The following is a 12,515-nucleotide window of genomic DNA, read 5'->3' on the forward strand; positions in this document are numbered from 1 at the left end:
TGTTGTTAAAACTTTGAGTTCCAAATTCTCTCCCCTCTTCCCTCCCCACCTACCCTCCCTAAGAAGGCAAGCAATTCAACATAGGTCACATGCGTATCATTATGTAAAACCCTTGTACAATAGTCATGTTGTGAAAGGCTATGTTTTGCTCCTTCCTAACGTATCCCCCTTTATTGAACTTTCTCCCTCGACCCTGTCCCTTTTCAAAAGTGTTTGTTTTTGATTACCTCCTCCCCCTATCTGCCCTCCCTTCTATCATCCCCCCTTTTTTTCTTCTTCCTCCTTCTTTCCTGTGGGGTAAGATACCCAATTGATTGTGTATGGTATTCCCTCCTCAGGTCAAATCTGATGAGAGCAAGATTCACTCATTCCCCCTCACCTGCCTCCTCTTCCCTTCCTACAGAACTGCTTTTTCTTGCCACTTCTTTGTGAGATAATTTACCCCATTCTATCTCTCCCTATCTCCCTCTCTCAATATATTCCTCTCTCATCCCTTGATTTGATTTTTTTAAGATATCATCCCTTCATATTAAACTCACGCTGTGCCCTCTGTCTATATATATATGTGTGTGTGTGTGTATGTATATATGTATTTACATATACATATGCACACACATACATATATACATACATACAAACACACACACATATATATACACACACATACACACATATATGTATATACATATACGTATACACACACATATGTATACACACACATATATATATTCCCTTTGGCTACCCTAATACTGCAGTCTCATGAATCATGCTTTCCATGTAGGAATGTAAACAAAACAGTTCCACTTTAGTAAGTCCCTTGTGATTTCTCTTTCTTGTTTACCTTTTCATGCTTCTTTTGATTCTTGTGTTTGAAAGTCAAATTTTCTATTCAGCTCTGGTCTTTTCACTGAGAAAGCTTGAAAGTCCTTTATTTTCTTGAAAATCCATATTTTGCCTTGGAGCATTATACTCAGTTTTGCTGGGTAGGTGATTCTTGGTTTTAATCCTAGCTCCATTGACCTCCAGAATATCATATTCCAAGCCCTTTGATCCCTTAATGTAGAAGCTGCTAGATCTTGTGTTATTCTGATTGTGTTTCCACAGTACTCAAATTGTTTCTTTCTGGCTGCTTGCAGTATTTTCTCCTTGATCTGGGAGCTCTGGAATTTGGTGACAATATTCCTAGGAGGTTTCTTTTGGGAATCTTTTTGAGGAGGCAGTTGCTGTATTCTTTCAATTTCTATTTTACCCTCTGGCTCTAGACTATCAGGGCAGTTCTCCTTGATAATTTCTTGAAAGACGATATCTAGGCTCTTTTTTGGATCATGGCTTTCAGGTAGTCCAATAATTTTTAAATTATCTCTCCTGGATCTCCTTTCCAGGTCAGTGGTTTTTCCAGTGAGATATTTCATATTTTCTTCCACTTTTTCATTGCTTTGGTTCTGTTTTATAATATCTTGATTTCTCATAAAGTCACTAGCTTCCACTTGCTCCAGTCTAATTTTTAAGGTAGTATTTTCTTCAGTGGTTTTTTCGACCTCCTTTTCCATTTGGCTAATTCTGCCTTTCAAGGCATTCTTCTCCTCATTGGCTTTTTGGAGCTCTTTTGACATTTGAGTTAGTCTATTTTTTAAGGTGTTACTTTCTTCAGTATTTTTTTGGGTCTCCTTTATCAAGTCATTGACTTGTTTTTCATGGTTTTCTCACAGCATTCTCATTTTTCTTCCCAATTTTTCCTCTACTTCTCTAACTTGCTTTTCCAAATCCTTTTTGAGCTCTTCCATGGCCTGAGACAAGTTCATGTTTTTCTTGGAGGCTTTTGATGTAGGCTCTTTGACTTTGTTGACTTCTTCTGGCTGTATGTTTTGGTCTTCTTTGTCACCAAAGAAAGATTCCAAAGTCTGAGACTGAATCTGAGTGTGTTTTCGCTGCCTGTCCATGTTCCCAGGCAACTTACTTGACCCTTGAGTTTTTCGTTGGGATATGGCTGCTTGTGTAGTAAAGAGTACTTTGTTCCAAGCTTGAGAGTATGTGCTGTTGTTTTCAGAGCTATTTCTATACAGTCAACTCTGTCACATGAGCACTCCTGCTCCCCCAAGAACCACCAACCTGGACCTGACTCAGATCTTAAGCAGGGTCTGCACTCCTCCTCTGATCTGCCACTTAATTCCTCCCACCAGGTGGGCCTGGGGCCAGAAGCAACTGCAGTTGTAGTTCTGTAGCTGCACCACTCCCGCTGCCTCCCGGGGCAGTGGCCCAATTTTGTACCCCTTTCACTCTGTCCCCTGCAGCTTTTCCCACTAACCTTCTCTGTTGTCTTTGGTATTTGTGGGATGAGAAGTCTGGTAACTGCTGCAGCTCACTGATTCAGGGTGCTAGGGCCTGTTCCACCCGGCTCCTGGTCTGGTTGGTCCTGCCGCTGCCCACGCTGGACTCTGCTCCCCTCTACTCCCAGCTTGGTGCTTGATAGACCTCACCCAGCGACCATCCAGGCTGTCCTGGGCTGGATCCCTGCTTCCCTCTGCTATTTTGTGGGTTCTGCAGTTCTAGAATTTGTTCAGAGCCATTTTTATAGGTTTTTGGAGGGACCTGGCAGGGAGCTAACGCAAGTCCCTGCTTTCCAGCCGCCATCTTGGCTCTGCCCCCATTTTCTTTATATTTATTCTCTCTCTTTTATCCTGTCCTTCCTCAGAAGTCTGTTTTGCTTCTGACCACTATCTTCTTTAATCTGCCCTCCCTTGTATCATCACCCTTCCCCCACTACTCCTCCCCCTCACATCTCTTATCTCCTTCCCCTCCTATTTCCCTATTGGTAAGATAAGTTTCTTTACCCAACTGAGTGTGTGTGTGTGTATATTTTCTTCCCTCCTTGAACCAATTCTGATGAGATTGAGGTTCAAGCATTGCCCACCCCGCCCCCAAAATTTTTCCTCTCCACCATAAATGCTCTTTCTTGTATACTTCTTTTATCTGAGAAAATTTTTCCAATTCTGCTTCTCCTTTCCTCTTCCTTCCAGTGCATCTCCCTTTCTCAGCCCTTCATTTTTTTTTCAAGATCATCCAAACCGAATGAACTCATACTCATGCCCTCTGTCTGTATAGACTCCTTCTAACTGCCCTAATAGTAATAAAGTTCTTAGGACTTCTGTGTATCATCTTCCTATATGGAAATGTAAACAATTTAACCCTATTGAGTCCTTATGATTTCTCTGTCATGTTTGCCTTTTTGTGCTTCTCATGAGTCTTATGTTTGAATGTCAGATTTTCTGTTCCACTCTGATCTTTTCAGCAGCAGTGCTTGAAAGTCCTTCCTTTCATTAAATGTCCATTTTCTCCCAAGGATTATACTCAGCTTTGCTGGGTAGGTTATTCTTGGTTGCAGTCCTAGCTCCATTGCCTTCCAGAATAACATATTCCCAGACCTCCACTCCTTTTAACATGGAAGATGCAAAATCTTAGGTGATCCTTTCTGTGACTCCGTGATATTTGAACGGTTTCTTTCTGGCTGTGTGCAATATTTTCTCCTTAACCTGGGGGCTTTGGAATCTGGCTATAATATTCCTGCGAGTTTTCATTTTGGAATCCCAGGAGGTGATTGGTAGATTCTTTCAATTTCTGTTTAACCTTCTGGATCTAAGATATTAGATTAATTTTCCTTTGTGATTTGTTGAAATATGATGTCTAGGGCCTTTTTTTTATCATGGTTTTCAGGTAGTCCAGTAATTCTTAAATTATCTCTCCTGGATCTATTTTCCAGGTCAGTTGATTTTCCAATGAGATATTTCACATTTTTGTCTATTTTTTCCCCATTCTTTGGCTTTGTTTTATTGTTTCTTGATGTCTCATGGAGATACTAGTTTCCACTTGCCCAATTCTAATTTTTAAGGAACTATTTTCTTCAGTGAGCTTCTGTACCTTTGGTCAGTTTTGCTTTTTAAGGAGTTCCTTTTCTCAGTGACTTTTTGTGCCTCGTTTACGATTAGGCTAATTCAGTTATTAAGGTATTTTTTTCAGTATTTTTGGTGCCACTTTTATCAAGCTGTCAATTCTTTTTTCATAGTTTTCTTGCATCACACTCATTTCTTTTCCCAACTTTTTCTATACCACTCTTACCTCTTTCTTTAATGCTCCCAGAAATTCTTGATGGGCTTGGGTCCAATTAGCATTTTTCTTTGATGCTCTTTTCATAGCTGTTTTCACATTGTTGTCTTCTTCCACGTTTATATCTTGGTCTCCCCTGCCATTGTCATAGCTTTTTATAGTCATGTTACTTTTTTTAACTCATTTTTTAAGCCTGTTTCTTGACTTTTACTTTATATTAAAGTTGAGCTCTGCTCACCTCAGGTTGGGGTGGCATTGTCCCAAGTTTCAGGCTTTTTTGTGCTTTTCTTTCAGGGCTAGTTCCTAGGGGTCTGGAATTTTTTGGTGCCAACAAGGTGGTGCGATCCTGGGAGAGGTGTGGTCACTATTTCCTGGTCTGTGCTCTGGCCTTTATCCAGGAAGGACACCTGCTTCCCTGCAGCTGCTAGCATTCCTCTTGGTCCTGAAACCATGACCAGATCCCCTGTTCTCCTGCAGCCACAAGCACTCGTGCTCTTCTCTGCCTTGGAACTATGACCAGATTCCCTGCTCCCTTGTGACCGATCAAAAGCACTCCTCTCTGCCCTGGAACTGTGACACAGAACTGCTTCTAGGCAGTAGAGTTGCCAATCAGTGCCAGCGAAGGGTCCCCTGTATCTCCTTCTGACCCAGAGCGGGTTCTGTGCCAAACTCTGTGGGCTCCTCTATTGTACACCAGAGCCCAGGGAGGGATGTCAGCTGGAATCCGTGTCATTGCTTCCGTGGCTGCCTTCATTTCAGTTGTGGGGATGGTTGGAATGTGCCGCCTAACACCTCCTTGTGTTTCCCTTCTCCTTCCTACAGCTAAAGCTCGCTTTCACTCTGGACCAGGATACCGGAATGCCTCAAGGATGTCACATCTATGAATACAAGGACAGCAACAAGTGAGTCCCGTCATCTCCCACATTATCCTGCTATCCCTGCCCTGTGTCTGGGCAGAATTCACAAGCAGATTTCTCAAAACCATGTTGACTCTTGCCTGTGTGCCAGCATGGGGAGGAGCTCAGAGGGAGCTGGTTGAGACAGCTCCTGTAAGTTTCCTTTGCCTCTGACTTCCTGGGCCTGGTCTGTTTGTGCGGAGTTGCGCTGACGCAGAATGAACCCATTTGTACAAGATGATTTCTCCTCTCCTCCTCCTCCCCCCACCTTTCCTGTCCCTCAGGCACACACATGCTGATTCACTTTGTGGCTTTTTCCTTTTTATGGTTTCTGTAATCGAGGACTGACCACATTCCCTGTTTGTTGGGTTTGTTGTGATATTCTAGCTTGGGTGGATAGCAGTGAGGACAGTAACTGTAGAGAGAAAGGAGGGCACTCTTTATGTCTGTCTTTTTGGAGGCTTGAAATTGCTGGCCTGGCTAGGCAATGGGCATCCCTCACAGTCTTGTCTTTAAAGTCTTGATCACACAGCTTTTTTCTTCAGTTGCATAGATTCTGCCCCTAAGTGAGTTGTGCTGGGCTTTAGTTTGTCCAGAAACTCAGCTGTCCTTTGCTACCTTTCTCAGTGTTTATCTTCATTCTTTTTTCTTTCTCTTTGTCCTGGGAAGAAGTATGAGAAGAGAGAAAGAGAAGTTATGCCAGGGACTCCTCATCAGAAACTTGGGCAATAATTTTCCACAGGTGAAATCCTCAGCTCCAGCCTACAGATGTGAGATCCAAGCCTTCAAATGTCTTAATCATTTGGGCAGCTGTGTGGCTCAGTGGCTAGAGCACTGGGCCTGGAGTCAGGGAGACTAACTCTTCCCTAGTTCAGAGCAGCCTCAGACACTTACTGGCTGTGTTACCCTGGGCAAGTCACTTCATCCTGTTGGCCTCAGTTTCCTCATCTGTAAAGTGAGCTGGGGAAGGAAATGGCAAAGCACTCCAGTATCTCTGCCAAGAAAACCCCGGATGGGATCATGGAGTCAGACATGACTCAACCACAACTACAGCAGCAATCAATCCATGATTCTCCTGACCTGAGGATGAAGCAGACGTGTGTCAGCAAAGTCACCATCATGTGACTCACCCCTGCCCATTCCATGTGAAGGGGCATCCTTTTCCTTTGGTCTGGAAGGGTGGCAGAGTTGAAGAAATCCCTTCTTGGGGAAGTTGCTGCAGCAATTCTCTTCCATCGGGAATTAACAAGGCTATAACCTTCACTTATTGTGCTGCCTAAGTTAGTTGTAAGGCGAGGGTTCATGTGATCCGTGCCTTTCTTTCTTCATATACTTATTACTGTGTGTTGATGGCACGTTGTGTTTCTGCAGTAGGAAGTTTGACACCCTTTTTTTTTTCATTTCTGAAATGGTGTATTTTGAAGATCTCTTTAAATTTGCCTCCTTTATAGATTCCTCTACATTACTGAGTGGGTTAAGCTCTCAATAAGGAGTCATTTAAAACCTACTACACCTGAGGGGCCAGAGACAAAAGTGAAAAATGGTCCTTACCTTCAAGCCCCTTCCATTCTCTTCTCCAGTAGAATGCAGTATGCAAAGCTATATGCAAATTCAGGATTATTGGAGGAGGTGAGCACTGACAAATAAGGAGATTGAGAAAAGCTCCTGTAAGAGATGATGCCTTAGCTAAGCCACTTGAAGGAAGACAGAAATTCCAAGACTTGGAGGTATGAGGGGAAGATAATTCAGAGCATGGAGGATCCTTTGGGCAGAGGCATTGAGGTAGGAGAAGGATCCCAATCTTGGTTTGACTCCAGTGGAGAGCGCATGAGATGGACAGTGAGGAGGAATGTCTAGAAAGGTGGACTGGAGCCACCTTAGGAAGGGGTCTAGTTTGTGATATTCTTGTTTATTTTTAAAATTCTGTAATTAAACACGACCTGCCCCCTCCCCGCAAGAAGCATCTCCATACACAAAGCAGAACACAAAAAGAGAATTCTTTATGGAACTGTGAGCCTCCCTTTAAGAAATGAGTGGATGAGGTATTTACATTTTGTCATAGTGGCAAGGAGGAGCTGGTAAAAGATGGCTGAGCAGGAGGTAGCACAGTTAACATTGATTTTTTTCCACTTTTAAACATTTTTATTTAAAGTTTTGAGTTCTAAATTTGATCCCTCTCTCCCTCCCTCGCTCCTCTCCCCCCTCTCTGAAATGGATGGTAAGCAGTCAGATATAGGTTATTATTATAACGGAAAACGTTTCTGTGTTAGTCATTTTGTACAAGAAGACTCAGATAAAAGGAAAAAAAGTGAAAGAAAGTGAAAAAGAGCACTCTTCAGTCTGCATTCAAACAATGTCAGTTCTTTCTCTAGAGGCAGATAGTGTGCTTTATTATGAGTCCTTTGAGATTGTCTTGGATCATTTTATTCCTGAGGATAGCCAAGTCATTCACAGTTCTCCATTGAACAAATGTTGCTGTTACTGTATACAGTGTTCTCCTGGTTCTGCTCACTTCACTTTGCATCAGTTCATATAAGTCTTTCCAGGTTTTTCTAAAATCATCCTGCTTGTCAATCCTTATAGTCCTTATATTCCATTACAGTCATATGCCACAGCTTGTTTAGCCATTCGCCAATTGATGGGCATCCCTTTGATTTCCACTTCTTAGCCACTGCAAAGAGCGCTGCTGTATATATTCTTGTACAAGTTTTTGGCTGTCTTTGGGACATAGACCTGGCAGTGGTGTTGTTGGATCAACAATATAGCTCTTTGGTCACTCATGCTTTAGGAAGAATGTTCTAGTGACTGCAGGGAGGATGCACTAGAGAGCAGGAAAACCACAGTGATCTGGACAGAAGGTCGTGAGAGACCCAACCAGGGCTGGGATTTCATGGAAGTGGAAAGAAGGCCTTGGATGAAAGATGGCAGGGGGAGGGATCGACAAGGCCAGAAAGCATCCACAGTGACTTGAGGGTTATGAACCCAGGTTCCTAGAAGGAAGTTTAGGGGAGAAGATAATGATGAGTTCTGCTTTGGACATCTTGGGTGTGAGCTGTCAAAGTCTGACCAGGGAGATCTGGCGGTCACCTGCAGAGAGTTGGGAATGGAGTCCAGGGAGCTAATGAGGATCACCAAGAGAAGGGCTGTGGCAGGAGAAGAGGTCCCAGGACAGAGTTTGGTAGAACATCCACAGTCAAGAAGTGTCTGTTAAGTGAGTCACGCGTTACTCCTCTGTTGTGCCAAGTGCTGCTGGATGATGCTGGAGGAGGTCCTGACTGGTTCTGCCACAGACTTGTTAACCCATCTCACCTGTGACCTTGATGCTTCAAGGTGATCTTCCCTACTCACTCCATCCCATTTCACATCATTAATATCCCAGACTTGTCATTTCTCCTCCAGCCTCCCAAACCTCCAGCAGAGCATCTCATCTCCCACTTTACTGAGAAATTAAAGACCATTCTCGGTGTGAGCTTCCTCTTCTCCCCAAGACCGACAACCCCCGTATGTGTACTTCTGCCCCAGACCAATGGCCACCATCATCCGGTTGTTCTCTACCTGACTCTTGACTCCTTCACTGGTGTCCGTGGACACATGTGGTTCTCCCCCATCCCACTCGGCCTTGCCTTGTTTTCATCCTGTATCGTGCTTTGCTTTCCCAGCTGAACCACTCTAAGAAGCTCTGTGTCTGTTGCCTCTGCCCTCTCCTCCTGTTCACTTCTCAGCTCCTGTTGCTGTTGAGGGCCCTGCCATCTGTGTGGCCCCCAGGCTCCCAGGTGAGGGGCCATCTTCAGTTTCTCCCCCAGCTTTCCTTCTCCCTCTCATCAGTTAATCAGTCACTGGATCAAGTTTGTTAACAGCATTTTGAGTGCCTCTGTCAGGCACTGTGGTAGGTGCCACCAATGCAAAGAGACAAGGGAATTAGCCCTGCCCTTGAGGTGCTGTTCCATCAGGGGCTGCAGCTCTGCCCCAAAGGTAGGAGGGGATGGATATGGATGGAGGTGGGGGGAACAGAGAAGGCCTGGTTCAGGGCTGGCACTGTCATCTCTCCCTGTGCATGTGGCCACGGCCTTCCTTTGGACTCCCATTACTACTCACCAGGATGATTGCAAGAGCCTCTCCTTGCTCCTCACTGTCCTTTTCACATCTTCCTATAAGCTGGTCGCTTCCCGATCAAAAAGCCATTGACTCTGAGCACATTGAGATCCCTTTGCAGTCTGACTCCTACCTGCTTTTGCATACTGTTTATGCACCAGTGCCCTTCCCTACCTCTGGTCCTTATACCGGATGTTACACTTCCTGTGCCACACCTTTACCCAGGCTGGGCCCCATGCCTGGAGAGCATGCCTTTCTCCCCTCTGACTCTTCAAAGCCCTCTTTCCTTCAAAGCGTATCTCCAGGGCCACCTCATTTATGAAGCAATCTCTGATCCTCTGATCCCTCAGCTGGCAGTACAGTGTTTTCACTGTTCTAGAATTACTTTGTGTTTACTATGTATGTGTGTGTGTGTGTGTGTGTGTGTGTGTGTGTGTGTGTTCTCTCGTTGTTTCCGTGGATAGAATGGAAGCTCTTAAAGTCCTCTCCCCATTACTTAGCAGAGTCTCTAACACGTCACAGGCTCCAAAGAAATCCCTGTTGAGTTGGAACAGAGTAAGGAATTGGACAAGAAGGAAGGGGTCAGCCAGGACAAAGGAGAACCAGGAGGGAGTGATGTAGTGGAGGCTGCAGGAGGGAATAAAGACCATGGGCAATCTTGGAGGGAGCTGGTGGAGCAGGAGCCTTTGCCTAGGGGTCTGTGGATGGAGAATGGATGCCATTTCTGGGGATGGCAGGGATGCATAAAGGAGGATAATCTGAAGGGAAGGAGAGTGGAGATGATGGAAGGGACAAACTTCGGGGGAGGTGGAAGGCCTTGGGCGGTAGGGCTGGCTCTGACAAGGTGAAGGGCCTTAGCAGACAAGAGAGAATACAGGATGAATTAGGGCCCCTGTTTCCTCAGCAAAGTGGAGGAGGCAGGCAGGGGTGGAGGATTCTGAGAGGGGAGATGGAGAAAGAAGGCTTCTGGGGGGTTAACCCAGAGGTGGGAGGGCTGCCGTGGAGCGGTGAGGGCCCGATGAAGATGATATGCATTTGTAAATAGCAGGAGATTGCAGTGGACCCCGTTGGCATGATTGGGCAGCTTCCTCCAGTGGTATTCAGCTGCACAGGAGCACATGTGGGGAAAGCAAATGCGAGGGTCCCTCCGGGTAAGACGGGGGCAAGGGACTCAAGGAGAGGGGCAGCGTATTACTAGGTCACTAGCCATAGGGTACAGATTGTGGAGGAAAATAACAAGCAGCTCACTGCTTCATGAATCAGCTCTTTACATTTCTTGGACAGCTCTAGTTGTTCAGAGTCATTCCTTATGTTGACCTAAAATTTGCCTTCTGGTAACTTCTGCCTCTCTGTCCCTTTTCTGCCTTCTGGATCTGAATAGGTAAGTCTAATCTTTCTTCCATGAGGAGGTTTTAGGTATTTGTAGGCAAATAACATGTCTCCTTTAAGACTTCCTTTGTCAAGGCTTCCCCCTTGCTTCTAAAGTTGCATTTTTTTAATGTAAATTCAGGCCTTTACATTTATTTTCTTGTTAGGTTTGGTCCATCATTCCAGCTTGTCAGGACCTTTTGAGATCCTGCCTCTACTGCCTACAACATTCACAGGAGAGACTCTTCTTGAATTCTCTCGATTTTCATTTGGACGTAGGTTTTCATCAGCTACCAATAACCACCCTCAGCCTTCTTCCCAAAGGAGGTCAGTGAGTGCCAGTGCTAACATGGGCCCTCAGTAGGAGTAGAAAAGATGTGTTTCAGAATGGCCCTTCTGGGTTTGGCTTTCTCCTCTGTGGAAAAGGAAAGTTGGCACAGATAGTCTTTAGCATAGGCTGCCCTCCTCCCTTCAGGCTTATGCCAGACCAGCAAGCACACTAAGTGGTATCCTGCATGTTCCTTCCCCTATTTGTCTCTGATAGAGATTGGGGAAGAAGTCAACCTTAAAATTTTTTTTTCATTTTTTTTCCAATTACATTTAAGAAAAATTTTTAATATTCAGTTTTTAAAATTTAGAGTTTCAGATTCTTTCCTTCCCTTCTTCTCCTCCCTCTTTGAGAAGGCAAGCAATGTGATATAGATTATACGTTTGCAGTCACAAAAAACATATTTCCATATTAGCCATATTACAAAAGAAAACACAGACCAAAAAAAAAGAAGAAAAAGTAAAAAATAGTATGCTTCGATCTGCATTCAGACTCCATCAGTTCTTCCTCCAGAGATGGACAGCATTTTTCATCATAAGTCCTTTGGATCCTTGTATTGCTGAGAAGAGCTAAGTCATTCACAGTTGATCACCTTCTCCTCACAATGTGCACAATGTGTACAGTGTTCTGGTTCTGCTCACTTCATTTTGCATCAGTTCATGTAAGACTTTCCAGCTTTTTCTGAAACCAACCAGCTCATCGTTTCTTACAGCACAATAGTATTCCATCACAACTGTAGACCACAACTTGTTCAGCCATTCTCCAATTGATGGGCATCCTCTCAATTTCCAATTCTTTGTCACCACAAAAAGAGCTGCTATAAATATTTTTGCACGAATAGATCCTTTTCCCTTTTCTGTGATCTCTTTGGGATGTAGACCTAGGAATGGTATTGTTGTATCAAAACACAGTTTTACATCTTTTTGGGTATAGTTTCAAATTGCTCTCCAGAATAGTTGGATCAGTTCACAACTCCATCAGCAATGCATCAGTGTCCTAATTTTTCCGCATCCCCTGCAGCATTTGTCATTTTTCTTTTCTGCCATATTAGCCAGTCTGATGTGTGTGAAGTGTGGTACCTCAGAGTTGTTTAAATTTGCATTTTTCTAATTAATAATGATTTAGAGCATGCTTTCAAGTGACTATAGAGAGCTTTGATTTTTCTGAAAACTGCCTGTTCATATCCCTTGATCATTTATCAATTGGGGAATGACTCATAGTCTTATAAATTTGACTCAGTTCCCTACATATCAGAGAAACTTGCTGTGAAATCCCCCCTCCCAGTTTTCTGTTTTTCTCCTAACCTTGGCTGCATTAATTTTCTTTGTGCAAAACCTTCTTAATTTCATACAATGAAATTACTTCTTGTTACGCTCTTTATCTCTTGTTTTGTAATAAATTCTTCACTTATCCATAGATCTGACAAGTAAGATATTCCATGCACCCCTAATTTGCTTATGACATCACCCTTTATGTCTAAATCATGTACGCATTTTGCCCTTACATTAGTATATGGTGTGAGATATTGGTCTATACCTAGTTTTTGCCAAATCACTTTTCGGTTTTCCCAGCAATTTTTGTTAAATAGTGAGTTCTTGTCCCAAAAGGTTGCATCTTTGGGCTTATCAAACACTAAGTTATTATGGTTATTTATGACTGTGTTGTGTGCCTAATCTATTCCAGTGGTCCACCACTCTGTTTCTTAGCCCATACCAGATTATTTTGATGAC

The 12,515-nt window shown here is 43.8% G+C and overlaps 1 protein-coding gene across 1 annotated transcript in view; it reads left to right on the forward strand.

Annotated features, from left to right (window-relative positions):
* The window catches only part of DIS3L2 (DIS3 like 3'-5' exoribonuclease 2), a 341,276-nt gene that overhangs the window by 266,903 nt on the left and 61,858 nt on the right, over nt 1–12,515 (forward strand). Inside the window, exon 14 of the mRNA XM_036767849.1 lies at nt 4,924–5,003. Coding sequence (XP_036623744.1) covers nt 4,924–5,003 — 80 coding nt within the window. The remainder of the gene's footprint in view (nt 1–4,923; nt 5,004–12,515) is intronic.

Source organism: Trichosurus vulpecula, chromosome 7 (genome assembly GCF_011100635.1).
Source record: "Trichosurus vulpecula isolate mTriVul1 chromosome 7, mTriVul1.pri, whole genome shotgun sequence".
Lineage (NCBI taxonomy): Eukaryota > Metazoa > Chordata > Mammalia > Diprotodontia > Phalangeridae > Trichosurus > Trichosurus vulpecula.